The sequence below is a fragment of the Ochotona princeps genome, chromosome 7 (genome assembly GCF_030435755.1).
Source record: "Ochotona princeps isolate mOchPri1 chromosome 7, mOchPri1.hap1, whole genome shotgun sequence".
Taxonomy (NCBI): domain Eukaryota; kingdom Metazoa; phylum Chordata; class Mammalia; order Lagomorpha; family Ochotonidae; genus Ochotona; species Ochotona princeps.
The window spans coordinates 48,004,524-48,026,447 of NC_080838.1; the positions used below are offsets into that span (position 1 = coordinate 48,004,524).

Sequence of the window (21,924 nt, forward strand, 5' to 3'; positions counted from 1 at the left end):
ATAGTATATAATGTGGGCTGGTACATTGGACTGAACCCACAGGGGCCCTCCAGCTACCCTATTCTGATCCAGCTATCTCAGTCCCTTTGATCACCTGTGAGTGCAATGACTCAGTCCATGCAAGCCCCCAGGAGTCTTTATACATGTCAATCCCTCAGTGGCTCCATCCCCTATTGCACGGCCCCCTGCAGTAGTTGTGAGGTGACCTTGAATGGCATGTGCCAGCACTGGCAGAGCAGGTACTCCATCTCTCTGTCCCCCCAGGTCATTAAAATTAAAGAATAGGCAGCGATGCTGGCACACTGGTAAAGTTAACAGGGGGTTGGCATTAACCAGGTCCAGAATGCCAGCCAGCTTTTCTCCTAACAGTGTAACATTTGCTAGGTACAAGTCAGCCAAGGCAGTTGCCTACAGCTAGGGAAAGAACATTGTTAAACAGGAAAATTACACTGGAAGAAGCATTTTAAAAAGCCATGTGTGGTCCTGGATGCTCCACTTGTGAACCAGCTCCCTCCTGATGCGCCTGGGGAAGTAGTAGATGATGGCTGAAATGCTTGGACCCTTGCCAATCATGTGGGAGACCCAAATGGGATTCTAGGTTCCAGGCTTCACTCTGGCCCAGCATGTAAGGTCACACAACTTCAGACTGTCTACATGGGTGACTGAGTCAGTGGCATTTTTGCTTTGTGGTCATTCAGAATTTGTTCTATTAACAATTTTGTCCAGAATGTATCACATAATTTTCAAGGTATATGTTTAAGGCATATGTGAAACATAATTGAAGTTTCTGTTTAGATTTGGGTCCCATCCCCAAGATGCCTTATTTTATGTATGCAAATATTCAGAATGTCAGAAAAATTAAAATAAACTTTTAGTCTTAAACATTTCAGATAAATATTCACCTGTTTCTCTTATAAGTATTCATACAAACTTCCTAAGTCAATGGTTGGTTAATTTGTAGACACACTCATGCCACATTCTAAAAGAATAAAAGCATTGGCCCAAGAATATTTTAGAAGTTATAGCTTTGGTTCATAAAGCTAAGGAACAGCATGCTTTTTCTGATTTTTTGTTTGCTTAGTATTCTATTCTTTATGATGATAGTTCTTTTCTACTTGCTATTTGTTAACAATACTTAATGGAATATTAAACATGTGCTATTTATATGTGTGTACGTGTATATATATATACGTGTATATATATAATAAAATAAAAATTATGGTTATGTATGCTTTTTCTAGTATCAGAACCCCAAACTATGTACTAATAATAGTGCAAGGACAGAAGTATAGAAAAAAACATTTCTTTCACATGTGGTATTAAAATTAACTGTAAGGAAAAATTATCTCCATTAAAATTTATTTATTATATACAGGTGTTTTGGGATTTACCTCCATAAAGAGAACCACTTCATTTTTTTAAAAATGATTTTGTAACAATGTTAAGTTCCTTAAGAAAGGATTTTCATGGTGTAGAAGTTACACTGTTGTATATTCAAGGGTAAAAGGCTCTTTGGGGATATAAATTGTGTCCTTGTTGTATACTCCTTGCTGATCCTGATTTTGCTGATCCACTGTCCTGAGTATTTGGCCTGGGAGGAGATGTGGGCTTGCTGAAATATTCAGAAACCGGTATTTTCATCTTGCTTCTTGTTAGAAATATCTGGGACTTTTGCTCAGACCCTGAATTTGGAAAAAATGTAAATGAAATAGTAATTGAAACATTGAATATAACTTCTGTCATATATTATAGTAAATGAGATACTACATATGTACATTGTATGAGATATTACATATGTATAATATGTGTATATGCATGTATAGGTAACACTCCAAATTCCTGAAAGAATCTATTGTCACCTTCCTTTTTTTTAATGAGAGATTGATTCCATAACATGCAAAGCATATTCTTTTAGAAGCAAGTATGATTTTGGTAGTGATGATTTAGAGAGGATGATAAGAAAGGGTGGTAGGCAAGAATGAGACCAGTGAGAGCAAAGAGATCTATGTTCATCACAAATAAAACAATAGATAAGCATATTAAAACAAGTTAGTGTACTTATATGACTTTTGTAACATCTACATGACCAAACTCAAGCAGGAGTAGGGATTTAGGGAGATGCTGAGTATTAATATAGAAAGAGGGGTATAATTTAGAAGATTTGTACATACACACACACAAGTCCACATATCAGAGTAAAATACAAGAGGAACCTACTGGTAGACATAAAGTTAAATAATAGAGACCATTACTGTCTTGAGTGTTTTAGTTTTACAGTGAGGAAATAGATAGGAGAAGCCAGACACAATAGATGGTGTTTAGAATTAGAGCCAATGAGTACTTCCTAATTTCCATACTTCACTTATTGACTGTTAGCATAAAGAACCTTCTTAGGGTTTGGCCAACCGTAATGAAACCTGCTGGGATATAGAGTGACTGCAAGGAACTCTAGGTGATAGCTATAAAATGCCTACTGTGAGAAGGCCTTGTTGGGAATAAAGACACTGATTTTTTTTTATTAATTATTTTGCATTATGTGACAGTTTCATAGGCTCTGGGAATCCCCCCACCCCTCCCCTCCCCTCCCCCCCAGTGGATTCCTCCACCTTGATGCAGTATTACAGTTCAAATTCAGTCAAGATTCTTTCCTTGCAAACATATACCAAGCATAGAGTCCAGCTACTTATTGTCCAGATGGGTTGAACAGTTTCTTGGGGAGACCATTTCTGGTCCGAAGTTAGAGCTGGTAGAATATCATCCCAGTCAATTAAGAGTCCCAGTATAACATCAACAGCAATTTGCAACATTATGGAATTGACATGGTTTTGAGTAACCAGTATGTTAAAAAAAAAAAAAAAAAGCAAGTCCTAACCGCAACCTATGATTAGCTCATTGACATTTCAATTTTAGTTTATATTCAGGACCGGCTGCTATATACCTTAAAATGGCTATAAGGTACCATTCAGCTGTCTCGTGTCTATTTCATTTTAGTATTTAGCCATTTGTTGTGTTGAAGTATACTTTTGCTGATCTTGGCAGATTTCAGGATAATCTAGACTGGCTCGTAACTCTAACAAGATATTTGTAGACATTTAAGGTGCAGAACACATTTTTTGGGGGGGAGGGGGTGTGCAGGAAAATCCTCAACACCATGGTGAGGAGTAACTAATCTTTGTGTCCCACCCAGCGAGGCATGAGCCAATCCACGCCAGCTCTTTCCTGAAAGACACTGATTTTTGAGGCTTATACTTCATAGCTGTTCTTCTATAGTTATGGCTTGTTATTTGTTATTTGTTATTATGCTTGTTGAAGTAGATATTTATTTAACCTAGTAGTTGAGACTCTGTGTCCCATATTGGAGAAACATGGGTTTGATTCTCAGCTTTAGCTCCTGATTTTAGCTCCCTGTTAATGCTGGCTCTGGGTGGCCGTAATGATTGCTCAACTAGTTGGGTTCCTGCTATCCACAAGGTTGACCTGAATTGATTTCTCAGTTCTTGGCTTTGGCTCAGCCCAGCCACAGCAGGCATCTGGGGAGTGGACCAGTGGATGGGAGATTCTATCTCCCCCTTTTGGGGAGAAGAAGCTGCTTAGTGATGAGATACTTTGCCTTTCAAAACAATGCAAATTTAACTCAAATTTGTCTCTAATAAATTCAATAGACACTGCCCCTTAAGAATTGATCTGGAAAACATTATTATTATATTTTACTTTTTTTTTCTTTAAAACGATAGATCCTTAACATTTAGACTTATAAATAATTAGTACTTACTGATTTCCTTATATCAACTCAGTAATTATCACAAACTATACTTAACCTTTTGATATTTCCTTATTTCCTTCAGATCCTTGACTTGACACTCTAAATTGAAGAAAAATGAATTTCAGAAGTGATTTTGTAGATTATACAGAAATTGAGATTATATCAGAAATCTCAGTGTAATACGTATCTTAAATGTGCTACCCAGCTTCTGTTTATTAGTGCAAGTAGTATTCGGTTCTTTTCCCAATACAACATCTTTTTACTTTGATTATCATTAATATATCATGCATTAGTTACTAAGGTAGAATGACCCTTACTATTCCCCCAGTTTCTACTTTTATGGAAACTGATGTAGAGAGAAATTGTACTTCAAAATTCTTCTGTCTTAATGCTTTCCAAAGTGACATGTTTTGTGACTATTTTCTCTCTGTGTTACTTAATTTTCAGTTTCAAAACTCAAGATTCTCTCTCCATGTAATAATACCCTGTCACACATTCTTTCACCATGTTATATGTACATAATAAATATCTTATTCATCTTCTGTTATTGAAATTACAAGGTTTAAGACAAATGTCCCTGACATAGTTTCCAATTCTCTTAGTCTTTTTTCTCTAGGAACCACTAGAAATATGCAAGAGAAAATTAAGTGAAGCAGTGATCTGCATCTTGCATTACTTTGTATAGAAAATGATAACAGTATGGTATGAACAAATTTGAAAATAATTATAAAGTACATTTTAGAGTTCCTTTTTTTTTTGCTTCTGTTGTTAGTTATATAGTGCTAGTTTAAAAAGAAGAAGAAAAGGAAAACATGTATTTTGTTAGCTTTCCAGGTAGCTCCCTAGGAATGCAGTGTCCATAGTAGAATGAGAATCTCCCTGAAAGCAGTTGGCAGTCATAGCCCCTACAAAAATGCTCTGAACAGTGAGATTGAAAATAGTCATCATAGTACATTTCTGACAATAGAACAAGACAAATACCCATTACAGGTTTTTAATGAATAAAAAGGAAAGTTAATAATTTGGCATGCTTTGCTTTCTGAGAGAGAAAACAGATTCAAAGTTTGTTACATACCCAATCCTCGTGGATGGCCTTGCATCTAATTTACCTGGTTGGCTGATGTCCTTCTCTAGGTTTGGTCAGCACTTTGGGTTTTGCAGGTGAATTTGGGGGTGATTTAACCATCTTTGACCTTCCAGTCTCTGCGGCTGCTTCCACCTTGGTATTTCTTCTTAGGTGGGGCAACAGGTTTACCTCAGCCAGCTCAGAATGAATCACAGCTGAGACCCACTCTTTTTCTAATTTAAAGAGAAGAGAAGGAAGTAAAAGGGGGCATGGAACTGTCTTCATCAGTTCAGCTGGAAACATGGGAATACCCCAAAGTGAGAGAGGGAGGAGGTCTCTCTTTGTGGATAGGTACCCTTGTGTGTGTAGGTTCCAGGTTAAAGTTGGTTCCCTTCAACCTGGTTTCTGTTTACCAATGGTCCTTTACAGGGTTCTTAGTAGGTAACTCACTTTAGTACCTGTCCATAAATGGCAATGTAATTTTCTAAAATAATGAGTATAAAAGCTACCCCACAGGCTACTGCCAAAAACATAACGGTAGTTATATAACATAAGACTTTCTATACAAATGTAATAAGTATAGTGGGACCTGTTAAAATACAACAGTTACATAAGTGGTTATAAGCATATCTAGAAAGATTATATAAAATTATTCATTCTTGTTTTTGCTTGTCATTGTTATCTCTATTCTTTTCTCCCAATAAGCATTTATTTTTGTATGATGTATTAAATGTCCCATCCTTTTAAAAAGGAAACAGAAACAGTATTTGTCTTCCAAATAGTCTTCATTGCCTGAAAACTCACCTTAAATTTCTAGGGTAAGGTGCTGTTTCAAAGTGTTTCTCACTTTAAAAACATTAATATTTTCCCTAATGCACTGGTCTTTCCTAATACTAATTAATGCAGTGGTTATTGGAGTGCCCCTCCAATATCAGCAATATCAGTATCCCCTAAGAACTTATTAAAAAATGCAAATTCTGTGGAGTGCCTTCGGAGGCTAAGTACTCTGAGGTCATCCACTCCCATTTGAATCTCCCACATGGGATGGAAGAAGTCCAAATCCCTCCTCGCAGAGCCCAGTGTCACTGGAACAACAGCCAGGAGCCCTGAGTGGGCTACAGAAACAGAACAATAAACTCCGTTCAAGACTAGGGAGAGGAGCTTTCTCTGGTCCTTACTTAGTTCCAACACTGGATCCCCACCCTCTCTTGCAATGACCATCAGGGTCACCCCGGAGCCTCCACCAAAACAAAACAAAACAACAACAAAAAATTAGAATAGACAGAGAACAACAAGGAAAGCTTAGAACTAGACAGGAAACGATCAGTGGGGACTCACACATACCTTACTAGGTAGGACACGAAAATAAATTACTCCTAACTAGGGTATGGAGGATTTCTCTGCACATCCCTCCCAACAGTATTCTATATGCCTCAACTGGTGTCATATGCCTTGTTAAAGCTATAAGCTAGTTTAGACTCCTAAAATCTGCCAAGTTCAGTAAAAATTATGCTTCAACACAAACTGCTAAATACTAAAATGAAAATAGACATGAGACAGCTGAATAGTATCCTATAGCCATTTTTTTATTGATTACATTGCATTATGTGACACAGTTTTATAGGCACTGGGATTCCCCCCACCACTCCTTAACCTCTCACCCCATGGTGGATTCCTCCACCTTGTTGCATTACCACAGTTCAAATTCAGTTGAGATTCTTTCATTCTTTCTTTTCATAAAGTCCAGCATCTTACTGTCCAGATAAGTTCAACGGTTTGCTGGGGAGACCATCTCTGGTCTGAAGGTAAAGCCGGCAGAGTATCATCCCGATCAATTAAAAGCCCGACATAATATCAGTAACAATTTATAACGTTATAGAATTAATTGACATGGTATTGAGTAACCAATATGTTAAAAGAAAAAAAAAAAAGAATGCAAGTTCTGAATCACATCCTGTGACTTCTTCATTGACATTTCAATTATTAGTTTATGTACAACCGGGTTCTATACACCTTAAAATGGCTATAGATTACTATTCAGCTGTCTCATGTCTATTTTAATTTTAGTATTTAGCAGTTTATAGCGTTGAAGCATGATTTTGCTGAACCTGGCTGTTTTTCGGGTAGTCTAACTCTATAACTCTAACAAGACATATGTCAACAGTTTAGATGAACAGTTTTAGGAGGGGTGTGCAGAGAAATCTTCAATACCCTAGTGAGGAGTAACTAATCTTGGTGTCCCACCCAGTGAGGTATAAGTGCATCCCCGCTGACCGTTTCCTGTCTGGGTTCCTTGTTGTTCTCTGTCTATTCTAGATTTTTTGTTTGTTTCTTTGTTTGTTTTGAGGGGTTTCTGGAGCGATCCTGATGGTCATTGCGAGAGAGGGTGGGGACCCAAAGTCGGAACCAGGCAAGGGCCAGAGAAAGCTCCCCTTCCTAGTCCCGAAGGAAGTTTACTGTTCTTCTGTTTCTGCAGACCGCTCAGGTCTCCTGGTGTGGTTCTGATGACCTTGGATCCTGCAAGGCAGGGTTTGGACTTCTTCCATCCCATGTGGTAGATCCAAATGGGGGTGGGTAACCTCAGAGTTCTCGGCCTCCGAAAGCACTCCAATTCCCCGTGGTCTCCTTGGCAGTTGGGATGTAGTCCTTGGTGCTCCTACTGATAGTCCTTGGTGAGGATATTGGAGTCTTCAGGGTTGGGATACAAGCCTCCTCCTGTCCCCCTGCTCCACTCTGGGGTCTCCCCCCTCACCCCCGCACTCCATGCATATGACCTCCTGTTAAGAGGTGGTCAGGATCGCTCCTGATTCCCCCCCATATGCCTTTGTAGTTTTACTATTGTCTAATGCTGATTCAAGTCTGTTGTCTATGAATTACCATTTATGATCCTGATAGGTTATACTTCCCGTCTTCCTCACACATTCTAGGGTGATGTGAGATTTCTCTGCTCTCCCTCCCCATTACAGAATAATAGGGTATTAAAAGTAAATCAGGTTTTACAGTTCTTTGATGTAGATCATAAGCAGTCTGACTCACATTGATTGTTGATTCATAGATTACATCACATTATCCTATTGCATTAGATACAGGCTGTTTGAGGTTGAAATAATATTACAATATACAGGTACTATTTTCCGGATTGACATAATTTCATCTTAAATTAAGGCAAACGTGGTATTTAACCTTTTGGGATTGGCTCATTTCCCTTAGCATAATGGTTCCTATAGCCATTTTAAGTTAGAAGCCAATTGTATACAAACTATAATTGAAATGTTAATGAAGTAGTCATAGGATGTGGTTAAGAACATTGTCTAACATATCAGTCACTCAATACAATGTTAATTAACCCCATAATGTTGGAAACGGTTGTTGATGTTAAGTTATGGCTTTCAATTCGTTGGAACAATATTCTGCCAGCTATGCCTTCAGACCAGAGTTGGTCTCCCCAGGAAACTGCTGAATTGAGCTGGACAATAAGATGCTGGACTCTATGCATGGTACATGGTTGCGATGGAAGAAACAAGACTGGATTTGAACCGTAATACTGCAACAAGGTGGAGCAATCCACCATGGGGGGGGCACGGAGAGGGGATGGGGGAACATCAGAGCCTATGAAACGATGTTATAAAATGAAATGCAATAAAAAAAATTATATTTATATATATAAAGAAAAAAATGCAAATTCTGGGGCCAGTTTTGTGGCACAACAAGCATCCTTTATGAGCTCTGATACGAGTCCCAGCTGCTCTGTTTCTGGTCCAGCTCTCTGCTAATGCGCCTGGAAAACAAGCAGAAGATGGCCCATATGCCCGAGCCTCTGCCACGCATGTAGAAAACCCCAATGGAGTTGCAGGACCCTGGCTCTGCTCTGACTTGTCTCTCTTCTCTCTCTTCCTGCCTTCCAAATAAATAAATATCTTAAAAATATGCAGCTTCTCATGCCCTCCCTCCAAGTTTGCCTTCATCTGATGACCAGGTTGGTTTGAGAGTAGCTACTCTGACATTTCTTGCTTGAGAATGACTTGTGTTTTCATGAAACAGGATACAAAGGACCCATAGAAGGCTGGGAGATGTCTGAGCTGCTGGGGGCGGGGGAAGGGATTGGAGAAGGGATGGCCAGAACTGTTAAAGTGTGAAATTTGGAAGGCTAGGCTGCTGCCATACACACCAAAGGAAAGATTCTGTGTTTGGGGCTCACATCAGGGCAGAGCATGTGCTCAGGAAGAGCCCAAGTGTATGGACTGTGGAGAAGCAAAGTGTTCTGTACCACTCAGATGAGCTCAGTGTGAAGCGTGCTGAAGTTGGAGCTCATGAGTGTCTAGGTGTCCATGCAGGTGGATATACAGGGTGGTGATGATTCAGATGCCGTAACACTGGGACTATTGCAGCATTATCTTTGAAAATCCCAGGTGGAAAAAGTCATCTTTCCAGTTTCTGACAACAGACTGTGTTCAATGTTTGTAGATGCTCATCTTAATCTTACCTTTTGTAGTTGCATGAAGCAGCCACTGTAGAACTTCTGCCAGAGAATCAGTATGTAAAATGTCACAGAGCTTTGCCAGGATCTGACAGGGAAGATTAGAGTTTCATAATGAGCAAGTAAATGATTTCCTTTACCATCTCCAGAATCTTCTCTTCCCTCACATTACTGTACATGATGCACAATTAAGTCAATTAGGTTTTCAGCCTGGAATCCAGATTTCAAGTAGTGCACTATAAAGTTTTGGTAAATCATTCCCATTACATTTAATAGTTTAGCTTAGGCAACACAGTGTGTGTCTCTTGTTTTGTCTGTTCAATACCAACATCTGCTGGCAGCAGCATTTCACTTCTTTGGGGGAATCAATCCTTTCCCATTGCACCATTGGGTTCTAGTAGGTATCTGGGCATCAGGGAACCAGTCTCACCAGCACTGCTCCTTATCCACAGGGGAGAGGGAGAGATCAGAACCGAATTTGTCATTGCACATCAGTTCCTTCAGCACAGTGCATAGCTTAGAGGGACAGGAAGATAATTGCCTTTAGTCATTCAGAACCCTTCCTTGAGAATTTTCTTTTTAAATCTAGACTATAGGCTGAAGTGTAAGCAATAGTGCAGAAATGTCAAGTAATAATTTTGTTAAAATGGTCTTAAGAGCAAATAAAAATACAGGGGATTATTAAGTAAGGACTTACTATGCATTTTCCAGTTTGCACTTTAATTTGTGTCTGCTGTTGTAACTGAGACCGCCCTGGATTTCCTATCTCTACTTGAGTCCCATGTACTCTGCCTACTAGATGCATCCACTTACATAGACTATACAAGGGTACTTTAGATACAATCTATACAAAACCCATGTTTCTTTCCCTAAAACCCACTCCAAACTTGCTGTTCTACTGGTTCCCATGTATCAGTGTGTAGTATAACACACATGAATTGTCCCAATAAGACCCTGGGATCCCACCAGGGCAGTTCCACTCTCCTTTTCTACCATATTGTGGCAAACAAGTCATTAAATTCTACTTTCTCAACATTTCTCAAATCCCTTCATTTCTCTTTATCCTCCATTGCCTCGATCAGGTGTGCAAAAATCTTAACACTGCAATATCCATCCTTCTAGGCTCTGCCTGAATTCTTAAATTATTATTAACTCTAGAAATATTTGTATCAGACATTGATCTGGATTACTGAAGATATAAATATGAAATTCGAGCATTGAAAAATTCACTACTTTTGTACAATATTTGGTATGATATAGCAATATTAAATATGAATTTAAACATATAAAGTTAAACTTGATCTTAATATCACAACTTCAGTTCTGAGTGTATTTCATGACATAGAACTGTATCCACTGCAGTCTCCTGGATTGACATTGTTCTAGAATAACAAGCCTGAGCTCTAAGGATAAGAGTAGAGATTTCCATAAATGTGTTACTTCCTTAATCAGACTGTGAAATGGAACTTTGCATCTGCTCACGCTAAGGGGAAGCTCCTCCCTCACTGGACGTACCAGACTAGGAGTCCAGACTAAGGGTCCACCCTCAGTTTGTAAGTTGTAGCAAAGAACATGGATCAGTACTGTCTTAAAAGGCCTTTTCCCTTTCAAGTCACGAGGTCAGATCTGGCAGAATTCATGACTCCAAAACTCTGTAAAGAATGGCTCTGGAGGGCCCGGCGGCGTGGCCTAGCGGCTAAAGTCCTCGCCTTGAACGCCCCGGGATCCCATATGGGCGCCGGTACTAATCCCGGCAGCTCCACTTCCCATCCAGCTCCCTGCTTGTGGCCTGGGAAAGCAGTTGAGGACGGCCCAAAGCTTTGGGACCCTGCACCCGCGTGGGAGACCTGGAAGAGGTTCCAGGTTCCTGGCTTTGGATCGGCGCGCACCGGCCCGTTGCGGCTCACTTGGGGAGTGAATCATCGGATTGAAGATCTTCTTCTCTGTCTCTCCTCCTCTCTGTATATCCGGCTTTCCAATAATAATAAAATCTTAAAAAAAAAAAAAAAAAGAATGGCTCTGGAGAACAAAACAGAAGTTAAACCGCTGGCATACAAGCAGCCAATAGAAGATCTTTTCTGTCTCTCTGTGTCTCTGCCTTTCAAATAAGATAAAGTTTTTAAAAAATCAAATATAAAGTGACAGGTTTTTTTTTTCCTGTTCAGTACTTTAAAATGTCACTCCATGTCTTATGGCTTATACATTTTTTCCTTAAAGATTTTTTTTTTAATTTGAAAGAATGATAGAGTGAGGGGAGGAACAGGGAGAGAGAGTGAAAAACAGATCTTTTATTTGCTGATTCACTTCTAAAATGGCTACAATGGCTAGGTCTGGACCAAGCTGAAGCCAGGAACTTGGAACTCCATCCAGGTCCCCAACAGGGGTGTCGGAGGCCCGAATACTTGAGCCACCATCTGCTCCTTTCCCAGGTATTTTAACAAGAAGCTGCATTGGAAGCAGAATAGCCAGGACTTGAGCCAGCTCTCCAGTATGATATGCCAGCATTACAAGCATCAGCTTAGGCCCCACAACACTGGCACACTTATGCACCACAACACTGGCCCCCCACTTCATGTTTTCTAAAGAGAAGTCGGTAGTCAGATGCTAGAGAGATCAAGCTGAACACAGAACTATGTCTTAGAACTCAGCTTGGTGAAATCTAACACTGCAGACCCTAACGGTCCTTGTTCTCAGCCCAGTACCTGCAGATAGAGGCTCATGGAAAGACATGTCCTTAGTTGATCAAACTTGTAACTGGCCTGCATCATCTATAACTGATGACAGTGTCAGATCCTCAGCAGCATGGCCTTTGGAACCACTCCCATGCTGTACTGCACTGGTCCTGGTAGGCTGTAGGCTTCTGCACTGGTCCTGGTAGGCTACAGGCTCCAGATGTGATTTAGCACTGGGATGTTGGAGCTATGAGATTCTTCACCCTAATCTTGCAGCAGCACAACACAAGAGTAATTGTCCACTTGGGGGCAAGAAATGAGGTATGTGCCATGTCATTGCATAGGAACCTGTGGCCAGTCTCTACATAGCAAGGCCCAGAGCTAGGCAGAATCTCATATTTGAGGACTGGCATTGTGACAGTGTAGCTGGTTAAGTGGCTGCCTGTGATGCCAGCATCCTATATGGATGCAAGTTAGAGTCCCAGCTGTTACACTTCTGATTCTGCTCTCTGCTGACATCGCTAGGAAGGCAGTGGGAAGTGGCCCAGTCCCTGGGCTCCCACACTCATGTGGGAGAGCGAGGTTAAATTCTTGGCCTAGCCTTTCCCACCCATCATGAAAGATGAGTCAGCAAATGGAGTGTTCTCTCTCTGTGGATCTCTCTCTTTAACTGTGTTTCAAATGCAATAAAAAAATATTAAAAAGTAAATGAATCCTATGCCTGAGTAGAGACCAGTGACTATGGATGGTGTGTCTACCTGACTCCCAGGAGTGGGCTTCAAGGAAAGACTACCCCTTTTAGGAATCCCCAAAGTTCAACTGCAGATCTATAGCTTCATGCTGTTCCCAAGTATGGATTAATTGCCTCTTACTTTGATTTCCTGATCCAGATAGTTAGGTATGCGCACAGTGCTCTCTTTGACTTCCGCCTTGGCAGCCATCACTTCAGAAGAACACGAGCCAGCAGCAGAGCTTGTCTTTGGGGGTGATGGTGGCTTTGTGACCTTAATTTCTTCCTAAATCAAAATAACAAAAAGCTATGCATTTATATCCACTTATATTTGTATGAAAATGAAGTGCAAGAAAATGGGAAATATTGTAGTTAATAAGAAGACAAGTGAAAGTAAAAAGATGTTGTTTTGTCAATCTCTAACCCGTATTTATAGTTGGAGACAACAAATAATGTTTATGCTAACTTTTAGTAAAGTCACTTAAAGACCCTTGTTTAAGCACCAAGATAATGCTTTTTAGGTGTGTAATGTGTAACTTTTATTTATATTGCAATTCCACATAACAGCCATCCTGTGACAGATGAGATCTGCCAGTGAATTGGAAAGATTTAAATGGGTAGGAAACGACAGCTAAGAGGTTTTATGCTTTGAAACCATTGCAGGGTGCAAACTGCTTCCCCCTTCCTCTGCTAACAGGACATAGGAAAGCTAGTTTGAGTGTAAATACTCTGTTCACAATTTATAAAGCAATAAAGGTTTGTGGGATCTTTGAATCCAGGAGGAGATTTATAGAGGCCTCAGGCATGTGCGCCTGATCCAGGAAAGCTTCTTAACAACCGGTTCGATCAATACATAAAGTCACTCAGGAAAAAAGTCAACACCTAGGGCTGTGATCATGCTCATTGCCAGACCTCTAGAGTTGGACATATAATGAAAATAAAGCTGTATTTCTTCCTTTAAACATTGATTATGAAGACTTAGCTTTTTTTTTTTCCAGCGGGGAGCGAGAGGGAGGAATGGGGGTGGATAGGAAACACATTTTTGTCCAAACTTTCCACTGAACATACCTGAATGTCTTTTTTAAAATAAAAGAACAAGCATGAATAAAACATTAGGTGAAGGGGAGGTAAGACACATATATCCAGTGCAGTAGCTATTTTTACCCTATGAAACCATTTGATCTCATAGAGTGATAGCTTTGTGACAGATCTTTAAGGGCCCTGATGGACAGGAGTCAAACCATGCAGCCCAAATAAGGACCACATCCTCAAGATGAAGAGGACCTAGAAGTGAAACAGTTTTTGAAGAGCTATAGTCTGAGAGACCTGGAAAAAACCTGGCTCCTAGCTTTGGATTGGCTCAGCTCTGGCCATTGCAGACAACTAGGGAGTGAACCAGCAATGCAAGATTTCTTTCTCTCTCCTTCTCTCACTTACATTAGAAAAGAAATTATCTCAAAACGATGACCTAAACTTCTCTATGTACAAGCCCAAGTCAACAAAGTGATGGAAATAATCAATGATGTTAGAAATAATCAATGAAATGAAATGTCAGTTCTTTAAGGAAATCAGTAAAACTCATGAACTTCTAGCTGGACATATCAGGAAAAAAATAATATTGGGAATTACCAATTTCAGGAATAAGAGAAGGTACATCCCTGAAGATTATAAAATCATACGAAAAGAAAGTTGTGAACAACTTCATTTCACTAAATTCAGCAACTAGATGAATGGAAAATTCCTTGGAAAAATAAACTACTGAAGTCCACTAAAGAATAAAACCTGAGTAGCACACATTTAGGAAAAGGAACACTGTTGTTTCTAACATTAACCTAAAGAAAGGTCCAGTTCAAGGATGGCTTCACTGAACAATTCTAAGCTTGTAAGAAAGAAATATTAATTCTAAATGAAATCTTCCATAACAACAATAATTCCTTCTGTAAAAGCAGCATTAGATTGGTACGTAATCAGAAAAAGACATGATAAGAAAGTGACAAATATTCCTCAGGAACATAACAGAAGATGCTCAACATTTTATGAAATTTGGTATATAAAAATAACCCATCATGATCAAGTGGGATTTTTATCAAAAATTCAAAGTTAGTCAATGTAATTCACACATTAAGAAACCATAAAGGCAGGAAAAAAAAATTCACCTTCCCATTTCTAGGTAATACTTTCAGCACATTAGGAATAAAAGTTCCTCAAACATAAAGAGAAAGCACCTGTGAATAATGTAAGTTTATGTTAGCCGTAATGAAGAAGGTCTGAATACATCCCATCTATGGTCGAATACAAAGCAAGAATGTGTGCTATCATCACATCTATTCAACATTGCACATATCATTAAGGTATGATAAACATCAGCTGGATTTGAAATTAATATAAAAAAGATAAAAGTTTGGATCTGAGGCTGACATTGTGGCACAGGACGTAAAGCTGCTGCCGACAATGCCATCATCCCATATGGGCACTTGTTCAGGTGCTCTGCTCCAGCTCATTGCTCATGTTCTGGGAAAGCAGCAGAGGATGGCCCAAGTGCATGGGCTCCACAACCATGGGAGACTTGGGTAGAGTTCTAGGCTTTGGCCTGGCCCAGCCACAGCCTTTTCAGCCATTTGGAGATTGAACCAGTAGATGGAAGAGCTCTGCCTCCCTGCTCCCCCAATGGTTACAAAAAAAGAAAAGTAAATAAATAAATAAAATTTAAAAATAAGCCTCAGGTTAAAAGGCCATATTTTCAAAATACACATGTGACAAAAAATTTCTATCTAGAAAATATGAACTTTTACGGCAGGAGAGTCCAGCAAACCCAGTTTTTAAAAGTTAGTGTAAAGGGCAGCTATAATGGCAAACCAATTAAGTAGTTTATTTCCTGCAAAATCAGTGTCCCATATTGGTTTGCCAATTCAAAAATCACAGTAAGATACCACTGTGTTCCTATTAGGATGGTTAAAACTAAAAAAAACTTTTTTTGCCAAGTTTCGGGAGGCTGTCAAAGGAAATACATATGATTATATACCGCCAGTGGCAATTTCACACGGTATAAATAAACACTTGGTAAGTAAATCGGCAGTTTCTTAAAACTTCAAACACAAAAACTGGTACACCAATATTTAATTGGCTTTGTCCAAAATCAGAAGCAACTCAATAGGTGAATTGGTAAAGTGTGGGAATGCCATACAATTAAATACCACACAACATAATTGAATGCTATTCAGCAAGGAATGAGCTATTTATTGAGATACAAAACAACAAGGATGAACCTTAAAATCATCATGCTAAGCTCAACCATATATATGATTTCATTTATATAAAAGCAGAGTATTCCATAGCAATCTTTACTGATAGGATACAGATAAATGTTAGCTACTTGGAAGGTAAGGGTCATAAAGGAACTTCGAGGTGACAGGTGTGTGCATCCCTTTGATCTCAAGGTGGTTTAACAGGTGTGTGTGCATATTTCCCAAAACACATCAAATTGTGCTTGTTTACTATGTGATCTTATATCTCATTATTGATACTTAAATAGAGCTATAAAATATGGTGACTTCAGAAAGCTGTGTGAACAAAAAGAGAGGAAATGATGAAAAATGATGGAAAAAAATGAGGAAATGATGGAAATCAAACTAAATATATAGCTGGAAACAAAAGGAGTTTTTACCTGTTTAATTACTAAAGGATTTTCACTGGAAGTTTTGAAGCACTCTTTGATTTTCCTAATGGGCTCTGAAAGGAAATTGAAAGAAAATATATTTAAATTAAACTAAAAAATTCCCAGCATGTGATGTATATGTCAGTTGCTGAACAAATCAGATTCCCCATAAATTTAAATTAAGGAAAATTCAGGAGTCTACTTAAAAATATTAGGAAACTTATAGACAGAATTTAATTATAACAATGTAATTAAAGTGTGTTGATATTAAAAATCAATTCTATGCCCAAATTGTTGATGTACAATGCTTTATTAATTTGGTTAAAATTTACTTTAACAAATTTCTGTCTAATATTGGTTTTTTTTTCTGTTTTCTTGTCTATAACTGCTACTTCCTCTAATTATAAGACAATCTAGGGACTGGTATTTAAATCAAGAGTTTGGTTGCTGCTTTGGATTCATCACATATTCAAGGTTCTGATTCGGGTCTTGGCTTCTTTATTTGCAATCAAACTTGCTAATTCACACTAGAAAGCAGCAGATGATGGTTCAAATACTTAGGTCCTACCAGCCACATACAAGACCCAGAAGGAGTTCCAGGACACTAAATTTGGTTTGGCTTAGCCCAGTTTTTAAGAAGTGAACTAGCAGATGATTCTCTCTTCCAGCAAGAACATTGTATGATTACTTTAAAATCACTGCTACTTTTTAACAGTCATGCAGATCCCACTTTCTCCATTTATTGGCAAAAGGCCCAAGGAAACATTGAAACATTTCATCAGTGCAGAGGGACTCACCAGAATGGGGCCTTGGGGGTACTTTGACCCAGTTTGGGGCGGGTGACACTCCTCTGCCCGGGCTGTGCGGCACTGTGGTGCTGGGTGGTGGGTCACCGCACTTGGAAACTGGTTTCTCTTCCTTCTCTGTGTGATTAAACTGACCAACACCCCACAGCGTTCTGAGTGCAATCTCGTCGTCATTGACAGTACAGATTGGAATATTATTCAAACCTCAGTAGGATGAAAAAAACAATCAGAATTAGATTTTTGGCAGGTTTTCTTTGAAAGATCAGGAATTGCTCAATCAAAATTGTGAAATAGATGTAAAATGTTGGATTTCAAACTGTGTAAATCATGGTTCAAAGGTCATTCTTTGAAAATCAGTATAGCCAGTTTTGTTTGCACACCTGCTTCCTGCCATCTGGTCACCACTGAGAAGCCCACATCGTTAGCCACCATCTGGACGTCCAGCAGATTAGACCTGCTTTTATCCCAGATTCTTTGCTTTCCATGTCTGACTAATGACAAAGGGGGTTGTACCAGCCCTGTTCAGTGACATTAACTTTCACCTGTGGAGAGCATCTAGAATTCATTTATGTGCTGAAAGAAGGTTAAAAGCAATTGGATTGAGGGCTAAGCAATGGATCCAGCAGGATCATAGGGAAAGGAGGAAGGAGAACTGGATAGAGTTTCTTCTTTATGTATGACTTCTGGATTCATTCACTCCATTACAACAGCTAGGTGATTTGGATTCAGATATAGCATTTGGTTCAAATGTTAAATTATAGCCAGATAATCTTTAATAATAATGCTAATCCTAAATCATGTGGAATTGGACAGCTTAGAAAATGGGGCTGAGCAGGGCATTGGTCTCTGTGGCTCAGTGGATTGTGTAAGGTACTAAGAGGTGGTTGCTTTGTCTTCTAAGGAGCGGGCATACAAATTCCTGGACAGTTTTTCATAGCTGCTCATTCTGCCCAAACTCCCTGTAGTACTGCTGGTCCTCCCAACCCACTTCTTACATGTCTGCTCAGATAATATTACAAGGTCTTTGCTGGCAACCCTGTCTGACATGTACTCCTTCCCTCTATCCCCCGATGTACTCTTCTTTTTCACAGCTTTGTCACTTATGATGTATCTGTGTCGCATGTCTGAGCTGCACTATGGTATGAGCTGCTGAAGTTAAGGGACTTGGTTTTCTGTTTTGCTTCCTGTTGTATTCTCAGTTCTCAGAAGTGCACTGGACAGAAGTTGGATGCTTTGTGATTATTTTTTGAATGAGTGAATAACAGAACCAAGCCTAAAGTTTGTATTTAGTCCGTTACATAAAACTGATCAAATGTGGGGAGAGCATTGCCAGTATCTGCTGAGAAAGCAGCCTGTGTGCCCTATGAAAATGAAGCTGAGAACTGATGCAGCCATAACCACTAGGTTAGACTCAGGCCAGTCAGATATTGTAGATGACAGGATGGAAGAAAAACACAAAGTAAATTTTTTTAAAAAGTGTCTGTGGCACCAATGAGCTATCCAATCAACTCAGGCCTAAAGCCCATCTTGATGCTGCATCTCCAGGTTAGCAAAAGCAATAGCCCATCTCTGTTATACTAACCAGTTTGATTTATCATTCTGTTACTTATAACGGTGACTGTGCTTACTGATAATGCTCATTGGGTTTGTAAAATGAAGGCTAGGGAACTTTATCAAGATAGTTTATGTGGGAGCATGGTAAAAAGGCAGGATGCAGTGGGTTAAAGAGTAGCTCAGGGGCCAGTGTTGTGGTGCAGTTAGGCCACTGCTTATAATGTTGGCACCCGTTATGGTCCAGCCAGCTGCTCTGCTTTTCAGCCAGCTTCCTGCTGATACCATGTGAAGGTAGTAGATGATAGCAGTTGGCCATCCATGTGGGAGACCAGGATGGAGTTTCTGGCTCCAGGCTTCAGATTGGCCCAATCCCAGCTGTTTGTTGTCGCCATTTTTGGGAGATCCCTCCTTCTCTTCCCTTTCCCTCTACCATTCTTTCTCTTCAGCTCTTTCAAATAAATCTTGAGAGAGGGTGAGAGAGAGAAAGCTCAGAGAAATAAAGAGCATGAATATAGATATTTCTTGACTGAAAAAAATATAATTTCCTTAGTGTCATATACAAACCTCTCTAAGTCTCGCCCCTGATCCACTTCCTCCCTAGTTCCAAATATCCCTTCTCTTCTCCTCACATGTGCCATAGCAGGCTCAGTCTCCAGATGCTCTAGGCTGTGGGAGCCTGGCTGTTCCTTCGTGTCCGTTGTCTGTGCATGTAGCGCAGTGTAGGCATTCTTACACAGTTATTCATAAAGCATCTGTTCCTAGGCAGTCCATGTCTGAGACCAGGCTCTTCTCTGTATTTTCACTCCAGATATATATTCATTGAATTAATGAATAAATAAAGGAATGAATGAATAAAGAGATGATCAATATCCACCCCTCTAAGTATTACATCTGTATTGATGATTCCTGAATGTACACCTGAGCTTCTGGTTTTCCATTTGAGATCCAGCCACTTCCATTGGAATGCCTGGGGTAATTACATGCAGGATGCCTACCACTCTGCCCTAGCAATCAAGCAGTCTTGGGGGTAAGTAGTCAGGCTCTTGCTGTGGCCATACCTGGTTCCAATTGTCAATGCCTATGCCTCACCTGTGATAAACATCTTGAATGGCAGCTCTGTGTTTACCCACCAGAATCATCACATAGTCCATACACAGACAACATACTTCCTGGGATCTTATGTCCCCTTACCTTTGATGTGACACACTCTCCTCGGGTGAGGTGTGTTCCTGACCAGAAAACAACTTCCATTTCTGGCTGTAATGCGGCTGCCTTTGCTCTCAAACTGAAGAGCAGATGTTGGGGGTTTGAAATTCATGCTGCTAGCTTGTTGATTTTCCCCTCTGCACCGTTGACAGAAAAATTTATGGGGCCTAACGTGACTGGCCTCACATCCAGCTGTGCTAAGACCCTGCAATCACAGAATGAAAGCTTTTCTGACAAGAGGCTCCCAATGTTTTCTTAATCACCAAACATTTCTCCATTTTCTTTCTTTTTTTTTTTTTTGCACTGACTTTTTGCTCATATTGAAGCAATGTGAGGCTATTTTGCTTTCAAATCAAATTCTAGTCAATATTGAAAACAACATTTTATATATGTGGAATATAAAGTTTATCTTCAGAGAAATCTTATGCATGAAAAAAATCAAAGCACATATTTTTTATGGCATTTAAGGTCACTTTGTTGGTTTACCAACCAAAAAATTACATAGTATCAATTTTGATATAGCTAATTTTCAGATGATTTAAAAACACAATACCCATGAATACACTATATACTAAATGAGGCCTGTTCATGTTGTCCTTTAAAAACCAGCATTTTAAATTTGTTTTGTCTCCTGAAAGTATGGTAAAACCTGAAGGAGGAAAATAGTCCAAAGACTGTTATTGCAGCTACACTATAAACACTAGAGGATCTTTGCCATGTCATTGCTTATAAAACTCAGTGTTCTTTCAATCATTCAGCTAGCATTTATTAGACACCTACAGAGTCATAGGCCCAGGACATGGAAGATAACACTGATGTGGCAGACGCCCCAGCCTGGAATGCACCTCACTCAGACCTTCCCTGGCTTCTCCCTTCCTTCGTGGACCGTTTCCCCCAAAGGCTTCCTGCCCTTCTGTCCAAAGAAATCTCCACCGCCAGCTCAGCCTTCATTGCTCTCCCGCCCCTTTCCCTTCTCATGCTATCTTCATCTCCCTGACATTTTTAACATTTATTTTTCTCTCAATAATCTACAAGTTGTGTGTGTGTATATCTCTGTTGTCCCAGTATTTGGAAAACGGTCTGCCACAAAGTGTATGCTCATTAAATATTTGCTAATCGAACGGAAATGTTTTTCACAGAATCAATATTTTTCTACCAAATTCTCAGTATATGTTACTCATATGATTTATCAAAATTAGGTTATTTCTGTAAAAGACAATGTCATATGTCCTTAAAGAAGGCTTAGTTAGCTTTGTCTCAAAAAGAAGATGCATTTAAAAATCACTAAACAATACCCAAAATTATCATAATGATGAATTAAAAAGGATATCTGAGCATACAAAGCATTTCCTGATTGATAGGAACTCAAAGCTGTAGATAGCCCTCCAGCCTTAAACAGCCCAGACTGAAGTTTTGTTGGTTTCCCTAAACCCTTGTAGTTACCTGTGGAATTTTAAATTGAGACACAGCCTAATGTCTAATACCTCCAAAAGAATGCAGCTTCTCCTTCCAGTTCCTCCCACTCTCACTCCATGGTGCCTATGGGGCTCCCTGGTTAAGATGCCCTACATAACTTAGCAACATGGCAACATTCCTTTAGAGAGATCTGAGTTCCAGAACCTCTTCAGCCATCGTTTCTCTCAGATCCCCAGTTACCCACAACCCAACAAAGCCATGTGGCAGAAAATGGCTTTCCCCAAATTTGGACATAGAAAAGTACTATATCAAATACAAGAGAAAAATGGGAGAGAAAACAAAAAGAATTACAGATCATAGTGATAGTGTTCCCACACTGGAGGTTCAGAAACACCATGTGATGTAATCAACCCCTGCTTGTTAATAACCCTTTGTCTATAATCCTGGGAAGCAGAGACTTTTCTAGTTATTATTTGTTATCTTTATTTAGTGTAGGGCTAATTTTGTGAGTATAAAGTGAATTGAAAACATTGTAAAAATTAAAAGGAAGAAAGGAAGGAGGAGAGAGAATGGATGAAA

The 21,924-nt window shown here is 39.5% G+C and overlaps 1 protein-coding gene across 1 annotated transcript; it reads right to left on the reverse strand.

Annotated features, from left to right (window-relative positions):
* Positions 1 to 1,342: 1,342 nt before the first annotated feature.
* Positions 1,343 to 21,523, reverse strand: C7H4orf17 (chromosome 7 C4orf17 homolog). Its single transcript, XM_012929557.2, has 9 exons — positions 21,414 to 21,523; positions 19,915 to 20,134; positions 17,161 to 17,373; positions 16,373 to 16,437; positions 12,851 to 12,994; positions 9,313 to 9,394; positions 4,873 to 5,062; positions 3,819 to 3,862; positions 1,343 to 1,682 (listed from the first exon to the last, which is right to left on the reverse strand). Exons 2-9 carry the CDS (start codon positions 20,039 to 20,041, stop codon positions 1,495 to 1,497), a joined length of 1,053 nt encoding a protein of 350 aa, XP_012785011.2. The 5' UTR covers positions 20,042 to 20,134; positions 21,414 to 21,523; the 3' UTR covers positions 1,343 to 1,494.
* Positions 21,524 to 21,924: the final 401 nt, after the last annotated feature.

Coding starts and splice junctions, on each gene's coding strand:
- C7H4orf17 (XM_012929557.2), bottom strand. CDS start 20,041: ATGAATTTCAAACCCCCAACATCTGCTCTTCAGTTTGAGAGCAAAGGC. Junction 5,063..9,312: donor GCTTCATGCAACTACAAAAG/GTAAGATTAAGA, acceptor TCTTTAAATTAG/AAAAAGAGTGGGTCTCAGCT. Junction 3,863..4,872: donor GAAGGACATCAGCCAACCAG/GTAAATTAGATG, acceptor TCTTCAATTTAG/AGTGTCAAGTCAAGGATCTG.